The sequence below is a fragment of the Cucurbita pepo genome, chromosome 15 (assembly GCF_057944985.1).
Source record: "Cucurbita pepo subsp. pepo isolate OVF chromosome 15, ASM5794498v1, whole genome shotgun sequence".
NCBI classification, from domain to species: Eukaryota; Viridiplantae; Streptophyta; class Magnoliopsida; order Cucurbitales; family Cucurbitaceae; genus Cucurbita; species Cucurbita pepo.
The window spans coordinates 7,402,140-7,410,915 of NC_141812.1; the positions used below are offsets into that span (position 1 = coordinate 7,402,140).

The 8,776-nt window shown below is 33.6% G+C and overlaps 1 protein-coding gene and 3 non-coding genes across 4 annotated transcripts; 2 read left to right on the forward strand and 2 right to left on the reverse strand.

Moving 5' to 3' along the window:
• Positions 1 to 1,307: 1,307 nt before the first annotated feature.
• On the forward strand, positions 1,308 to 1,380 carry TRNAE-CUC (transfer RNA glutamic acid (anticodon CUC)). Its single transcript has one exon. It is a non-coding gene; the product is annotated as a tRNA-Glu (tRNA).
• Positions 1,381 to 1,468: 88 nt separating this feature from the next.
• TRNAE-CUC (transfer RNA glutamic acid (anticodon CUC)) lies at positions 1,469 to 1,541 on the forward strand. Its single transcript has one exon. It is a non-coding gene; the product is annotated as a tRNA-Glu (tRNA).
• Positions 1,542 to 3,990: 2,449 nt separating this feature from the next.
• TRNAE-CUC (transfer RNA glutamic acid (anticodon CUC)) lies at positions 3,991 to 4,063 on the reverse strand. The gene has a single exon. It is a non-coding gene; the product is annotated as a tRNA-Glu (tRNA).
• Positions 4,064 to 4,771: 708 nt separating this feature from the next.
• On the reverse strand, positions 4,772 to 7,477 carry LOC111811520 (RGG repeats nuclear RNA binding protein A). The gene is made up of 7 exons (XM_023698411.2): positions 7,056 to 7,477; positions 6,009 to 6,303; positions 5,842 to 5,907; positions 5,626 to 5,761; positions 5,389 to 5,541; positions 5,251 to 5,307; positions 4,772 to 5,163 (listed from the first exon to the last, which is right to left on the reverse strand). Exons 1-7 carry the CDS (start codon positions 7,228 to 7,230, stop codon positions 4,960 to 4,962), a joined length of 1,086 nt encoding a protein of 361 aa, XP_023554179.2. The 5' UTR covers positions 7,231 to 7,477; the 3' UTR covers positions 4,772 to 4,959.
• Between the last annotated feature and the right edge of the window lie 1,299 nt (positions 7,478 to 8,776).

An 8,776-nucleotide genomic window follows, 5' to 3' on the forward strand; every position in this document is an offset into this window, starting at 1 on the left:
ACCTTAATTTTCGAGCATTTGTCTCGAAAATCAAGTAACGAAAAAAATCACTAAACGAACTTTTTACCCATGAAATTTTAATGCTATGCATAATATGACATGTTAAAATTTATATAAAATTTGGTGGATATTGGAAACCGATAAGTAGCTAAACCAAGTAATGATGCAAAATGACCATAATGCCCCTACATTAAACTCCCTCCCGTTCATGACACAAACGACCTCCAAATATGATGAAACTTTATAAAAGGCCTTATTGTAAGATTTTTAAGGATCATGTAAAATCTTAGAAACGTTGGACAATGTTTGAAGTTCGAACCAAGTTTACAGTGGTAAATGATCAGAATGCTCATAAGTACCCTTTACGATATTTCAAGGTCCAAACACCCTCCAAATAACTCAAAATTTTAAGCAAGACTTCTATATAGAGACGGAAGGTTTAATCAAGATTTCAAGAAGTTTTTATTAAGTTTAGAACTTATGATACTTCGAATGACTTATACATATTATTATGAAAGATTGATGAAACGAGGAAAAGGGATGAAATTCCCCTATGTAATAACCTCAAGAATTATGCACTTAAATGAGTTCCTTTTAAGGACGTGAAGGTTATCAAGTAACATGACCTCGGTGTGTAATAAGTTAGCACTTGATTTTTAGGTAATAAGGATGTTATCCCGTGTTAAGTTTTAGGACAGTCCTTGTGTATTAAGCAACCAAGAGACTATCCTAGCCTAAAAGGAGCTTAAAGTTCGCACCTGATTTTTAAGCGATATGTTGCTATCTCGTACTAAGCTTTAGGCTAGCTCTTGACCTTTAAGTAATCTAGATGCTACCCTGAACTAAGATGAGCCCTTGATTTTTAAGCAATCACGAGGCTACCTCAAGAACATGTATTAAGTTCTCATGCTTAAGTATGAATCAAGAATAAAACTAAAACTTAAACTAAAGACAAAAACGAGAAAAATAATATGCATAATATCCTAGCATACCTTACGGACACGATTAAGAACCTACTTTCTACTTACTCCATAACTTCCATTTTTTTTTTTAATCAACTAAAGAGCTTGTCAAGGTCGGAACTGTTTTGTTTTAAATATTTTTTCTACTCACTCCTAAAAGACTCGGGTTCGCAACCGAAAACTCAACCCTTTTTACTTTCATTTTTTGCTTTATATTTAATGTCATTTTTATTTGGTAAGGAGAGTCAACAAATCCGTTGTATTGAAGGCAACGAAAAACCCTTGCTCTTTTTATTTTTATTTTTCTGTTAATTTTTAACTTAATTGGTAAGTAGAGCCAGCAAATCCGTTGTAGTCTAGTTGGTCAGGATATTCGGCTCTCACCCGAAAGACCCGGGTACCAATCCCGGCAACGGAAACTCCTTCTTCTTTTACTTCCATTTTTCATTTTTTGCCTTTTCTTTTTTATTTTAATTCAAATTTAATTTGTAAGGACATTCAACAAATCCGTTGTAGTCTAGTTGGTCAGGATATTCGGCTCTCACCCGAAAGACCCGGGTTCAAGTCCCGGCAACGGAAACCATTTTATTTTATTTTCATGTTTCATTTTGTTGCCTTTTCTTTTCTTCTATTTATTTTCAAATTTAATTTTGGTGGTTTTATATTTGCTTTAAATTTTGATTTTTTTGGGTTTCTTTTTAATTTCAAAATATTATTTATATTTATTTTCATTTTGTTGCCTTTTCTTTTACTTTTTTTTATTTATTTCAAATTTATTTTTGTTTTCTTTTATTTATTTTCATTTTGTTGACTAAATAATATTTGCTAAAACCAACCCATCTAAATGATTTATAATCATTTACATAATCAAATAAATTACAAATGACATGGAAAGAGTGATAAATCGATACAAGATATTTGCATTTAATAAAATGGCAAACATGGTACGTATGATAAATCGCAATAGAAGGTTAAATATTCTCAATCATACAAGATATTTGTGCATAATGAACGATTAAATATGATACAATTGGTAAACCATAATTCAAGATTAAATATTTTCAACACCGTCTCGCAAGCTAAGCATCGGATTTGGACGAACGTGAAGTAAGTCTAAAAAATTCAAAGAGAGATCGAGAAACACTTTTTGTGAAGATGTCAGCAAATTGGAGATGAGAATGTACATATTGTGCGCAAAGTTTGCCAACGATAATAAGTTCCCGAAGGAAATGATAATCTAATTCAACATGTTTGGCTCGTTTGTGTGAAACAGGATTAGAGCTAAAAAAAAATATCACTTTTGTTGTCACGTAAGAGTAAGGGCTGCTCTAAAATAGGGACCTTAAGGTCATGCAAAAGACGTGTAAGTCAAAGAAGTTCAGCAGCAGTCATGGCAAGAGCACGATACCCAGATTCATAGCTGGAGCGTGAGACAGTAGGTTGCTTTTTGGCACTTCAAGAAACGAGATTGTTACCAAGATAAATAGAATAGTCTAATGTAAAACGACGAGTATCAAGACAAACAGCCCAGTCAGCATCCAAATAAGCCACTAGCGCACTAGGAACAGTAAATACACGAAAGGTAAGACCAAAGGTAGTATTCCCTTAACATAGCAAAGAATATGTTTGACACCAAGAAAGTGATCTGCAACAGGGGCATGCAAAAATTGACATCATGGACAATATATGGACGCATAATGGTCAAGTACGGAAGGGCGCAAACAAGAGATTGATAGAGAGTAGGATCAAAGAAAGGAGAACCATCAACAGTTAGGTGTTGAGAAACAACCATGGGGTGTGGACTTGTTTGCTATCGAGTAACTGAACACGAGTAAGAATATCTCGAGCATGTTTTAACTGACTAATAAATAAACCATCCGGAGTGGGTGAAGCTTAAAGTATATGCATATTGGTTTCTGCCCATATATGAAGAGCATTTTTTAAAACTATTTTAATGGAATCATTGTTGTATTAAAAAGTTTCAGGGTATTATCGATATAAGTATAAAAGTTTAGAGGTATTTTTAAAGTTGAGGGGTTTCCGAACTCCCTATATGGTCCATAGTCTCGAGATAACGTACTACTAGAGATTAGTTGACTAATCTTCGATAGTCACGAATATAGTCACTATAATATATCGTACAACTCTCGTGCCCAACAACTATCTCAATAACTTAATACCACAATATGTCATTATGCCCCAATACCAAGGCTCACAAACACGGATCATAGACAAGATAATACAAATTGCTAACTAAATCGCTTTCTCCGTCCAAAAAATCATAATATATACTATAAATTCACTGTACTCGAGCATCTTCTCACTTTCCATCAAGAGCATGCTTAATCAAACTAATGCCAACTAATTCACTCTATATATTAAATATCGTTAAATATCATATCATACGTACACTCATGTTATAACTTAGTTCAAATTGGAATTCCTAACTATTATTTATCCAACCATTACAAATTGACGAGTTTTATTACCTCCAATTCAATCATATATCAACAATAAACTTAATAACAATTTCTATCATACTTACAATCATTTAATATACCTCAAAAAACTCAATTCAATCATATTTCAATAAAAATATTAGATATAAACGGTAATAATTCATAAATATGTTTATCCTAGGACCAATGCTTAAATGGGTCGATTCAAATGATTACTTATCTCGATTGAGCTTGGTTTTATACATTTTTCTCTTTCAAATGGTTAGCTCAATTGATATAGGTTAAATAATTGGATATTAACCTAGACTTAATCAATAAAATAAAATAAAATAAAAATATAAGGATTTTTGTTTGTTATAATTACAAATTAATATAAAATATAAATAAATAAAGGAAAAAAAAGGCAAAAAATGAAAATAAAAAGAGGAAGGACATGCGGAGAGGAGATTTGAACCCAGGCCTTTAATATGAGAAATAGCGTGACCAACTAGACTACAAATTTATTGGCAGGTGAATTATATATAAATAAAATAAAGGAGAAAAGGCAAAAATAAAAAAAAAGAAAGCATTTCCGTTGCCGGGACTTGAACCCGGGTCTTTCGGGTGAGAGCCGAATATCCTAACCAACTAGACTACAACGGATTGACTGATTGTTTATGTCAAAGAATTTAATTATAAAGTTTTATTATATTTTAAATTACCCTATTTAATTTTCGTTTCTATTTTAACATTTTATTTGAAATTTAATGAAATCTCAGTCTAATAAACATTTACTTCAGTTTAATAGAACAAAGTCAATCCACTCAAATAATAGAAATTTATGACATTATGACATTTACGTATATTTGACACATTTTTTATAATAGAAGAACAGAATTGAAATACTAAATATCTCGTCATTATTTGAACTTTATACTCTTTTCTTTTGGTCATCGTATTTTTAAAAATATATATTTCAATAAATTTAGCGAAGAAAATATAAATACTAAAACAAAAGTCGAAAATACAAGACAGAAAATAAGCACCGCAAACACAGGAAAAGTGATCGAGGATTCAAAAGTTATAGTAAAAAGAAATATAGTTTCGTAAAGTATTTACAAGTATAAACGTTCCCATGTTGGAATAATAACCTTAAACTTTCAAAAATAGTTTCTCAAAACAATGGTTTGAAATGCAAATAGCAACTAGAAGTCTGTTTATTTTGCAGAAAAACTTCCTTTTCTTTTTAAAAAAAGGAAACAGATAATTGGAAAGTAAAGAGACAAAACAAAGAAAACACAACATTTTGAAGAACAGGAGAAAAATTTAAAATCTAAACTAAATAATAATAAAAACAACAATAAACAATCCTTCAACAAAAATCAAAATTGATGCATAACTTAAAAGAGCGTTCAAGACACAACATCCATGATTTACACTACATATAGCAGAATATCCTGTTCATACCAGTTTAGTTGTAACTCAAAAATCCTGATCTCATATAATATATATAATCTCATCAATAAACTTTTTTAAAATGTAGTTACCAAAATAACTTCTCACTTGGCACTCATCAATGAAGGGAACTGCCCCTGATCTTCAATTGATGGGGCCGCCGCCGCCGCCGCCGCCACATTCATTCTGTTGCTTCCGTTGTTGAATCCACCTCTAGATCCTCCTCGCCCACGTCCTCGACCTCGACCACCCGGGTTGTAGTACCTCTCGCCTTCAGCGGGCTTCAGGAACTCGGTTATAGTCACAGACTACCAACACCAAAAATAGTAACTTCAGTAAGAACAATCACATAAGAACTTAATTACACAGGTTGTTAGTATCTAATATGTTCATACTTTCTTAGCTTTTTCCTCCTTGTCCGCAATGTCCTTGCGCTTATCCTTATCAGAACCCTGACCATAAATTCTATATGATTAAACAAAAGCAGAGCTGAAATGGAGGAATTGTAATAGTAACAGGAAATAAGATGTCACCAGTTTGGCGAAGATTTCGTCGTTGCTCTTTTTGCAGGAAAGCTGCTGCATGTTCTCTAGTTCCTCATCGACCTCGGCCTTTCTCAACTCGGTTTTTGCCAGCAGTTTCCTACTCTCTTCACGGAGCTTCTCATACTCTTTCAGGGTCATCTCCTGTAAGAAGATGGTCGAATCAATTTTATAGCCGATCGACTTGCCATACGAACGATATTGATGATAAAAACTAAGAGTTGTTACCTTATCCTCAGGCTCCTTCTCCTCTGCTTCCTTCGCGGCCTCCTCTTTGTTGTTATCATCAACGGCACCATCCTCTCCCAATTGTTGCTCTGGTGCAACATTCTTCTCGTTCTCAGCGACAGGATCTTCCACGTCCCTAACATTCATAAGTCGAGAATATTTCAGAGGTACGTCATCAAATCAGTTAATGTCTCACAGTTCGATAAGTGAACTTACGGGGCGATTTCATCACCAGGAGCTCCCCAGTTCCTACGACCAGCCCCATCACGCTTAAACTCATTGCTGAAATCAAAACAATCAGTAAGGGTAAGATAACTACAAAAGAAATTGCCAGGAAATTGATCAAACAGGAAACTAGCTATCATGGTAAAGAATATACTAACCCACGTCCAGTTCCACTGCGACGTTCATACACTCTTCGGGGCTGTTCACCTTCCGTTTCCCCATTGCTGAAGCCACCACGACGAGGACCACGGAAGGAACCACGGGGACCACCATAACCACGCCTTTCAGTTGCCTTTTCACCATCCTCAGGAGCCTGGTAACGATCAGAGAATCCATTCTTGCCACCGTTTTCATTGTTGGCTGAGTCTCTATTGAATCCTCCACCACCACGCCCTCGTCCAAAGCCACGTCCACCTCCACGACCACGGCTATTCTCATTCTTTGATTCCCTTACTGGTCATAAATAAACATGAAAATAATGCCCAAAAATAGATTACATTAAACAAAACCATGGCCATATTAAAAACAAAAAATAAAAAGAGTTCAACAAGATAACATTCATGCATTTCCAACTTCCTAAGCTTTTTAGCACTCATAAAAACAGTACCATAACTTTCAACTTTTCACCAACAAAAAGGAACATCAATTATCTATCGCATTCGATCATATAAAATATTCTAATAAAATAATTGATTGACAATTCTCAAGCTAACTGTTTTTTCAAATTTCAATCCCTTGTTAAAACTTGCTCAGTTTAAGGATGTATAATAAGAAATACTGATTTTTTTTTTTTTTTTTTTGAATCATTGACAATATAGACAATGTCATATACTCGAAAAAATCATTATCAATACACTTACCTTCAAGTTACAATTACTAGAACAAAACTCAGCCATGTCAATCAATCGAAGAGCATGAAAAGTACCATGACATATACAATCAGTTCAATTAAAAAAAGAACAAATAACAAGCAACAAAACTACAGAGGATCTTCACAATACATCCAGCCAAGCAGTAATACAGCATTGCAAAATAAACCAACCGGCAAGAACTCGTTACAGAAAGTCCATAAAACAGCAAATATCATTTCAATTGAAAAACAATAGGCGAACGGATTGAAAAGTTCATCGTTTCCACTTCACATCCAAACAAATTACAAAACAGGAAAACCAGACAAACAATCAAGAGTAAGAAACAAAACCCACCAGCCTGAGCAGGAGGGAGCGGCTTGGAAGGAAGGTTAGCCGGTTTTGCAGGTTGAGCCAGAGCAGGAGCCTTCTTGGACGGGACAGCCGGAGCGGACCGCTGTGCAGAAACGAGCTGATTAGGGTCCTCGTTGTCATCGTCGACGAGGAGATCAAAAGGATTCATGGTTGCCATATCCGTTCAATCTAGAACTGCAACTCACACGCAGACGACCAACTGCAAAGTGAAAATCAACTCACTGAACGAAAATTCTTCAGAAATTATTACAATCCATAAAGAACAGCCGATTGAAGATAGCAATACAAATTTGGAAAGTAATTTGAGGTATGGAAACGGAGTGAGAGGAAATGAGTGTGAAAATCAGAAATTGAAGAATTGGGTAAAAGAAAACCCTAGCCACGCCGCAAAGATGAGGCTGGAATAAACCCAAACTTAAAAACCCTAATGGTTTTAATACTCTACACTCAGTTTTACTTAAACTTACAATAATATATATATTTTATCATTCTACGTTTTCATTGGCTACATATTATTGTAATCATAATATCAATAAAATAATTTCTTTAATATTTCTTCATTTTTTAAATCTAATTTAAATTTTATTTTCCTTCCCTAATTTTTTCCATTTTTAAAATGTCTCCATCTATGAAATATTTATTTAAATTCTTCTAATTAAATATATTTTATATTTAGTATATCAATTATATTAAATATTATGAAATTTAAAATATATATATATATATATATATATATATATATATATATATGAATATAATCAATAAGTCGATCATTCACTAGTTATTCATAATAATTAGATTAAATTTTCGTTTAATTTTGGAATTACGTTTTAAACTTGATGTCCTGTTAACCTATTAATGAACAATTTGTTTATGAGCTAGTTATAAATCAAATATCTCTCGAACCGGTGAGAGGGTGGACTTTATTGTCTCGTCTCAAAATCATAGTCAAGGGAATTGTTCATCTTTTTACTATGTATGAGAATGAACAAATTTCATCTCGTAACATTATATTTGAACTCCGTATGCAGTTCAGTCTCAAAATGTAATCATTTTCACGTGAAAAATCAAAGGACAAACATTCGCAAATAGGAATCCGTAACTCACTCATGTTGAAAGAGTAATCCTGACAACTAATATATTTAGAAGAAGAGATTAAATATTAACAATTTGGATCAAATCATTCGTAACAATTACAAAATGAATTGTAACATTAGGGATTCACCAACTAATCTCTAATAATGAATTTATCTAAATGAATTGGTCGAAGCACAGGGTCACTCTCCTTATGAGTATAACATGTGAGGACTATTAGAGGGTCGTTAGTTATCCTTTAATAGTGAACAATCTTGATTGACGTAGTGGTTAGTTGATACAGGATCGTGCCTTAGATGCATATGATACACAGTGCCATCAAGTTAGCACGTGGAAACTATTAGGGAGTCACCAACTATTCTCGAGCAGTTGGTAGGCACAGAGGGTTGTTCATTCACGATCATGATTATTGTACTATACAGAGACTGTTTGAGAAGGTCCATAGACGTACTAAAGCTAGAATGATTAGGAATCGGGTAGTTTTCTATGATTAGCGGTGACGATTGACTAAATTTTAAAAAGTTGGGTCGTTACATTTATTTATTCATTTTATGTAAGTATATTTGGGTTTGAAAAATGTGACGTAAGCAAGTAAAGAGATGGTCCAT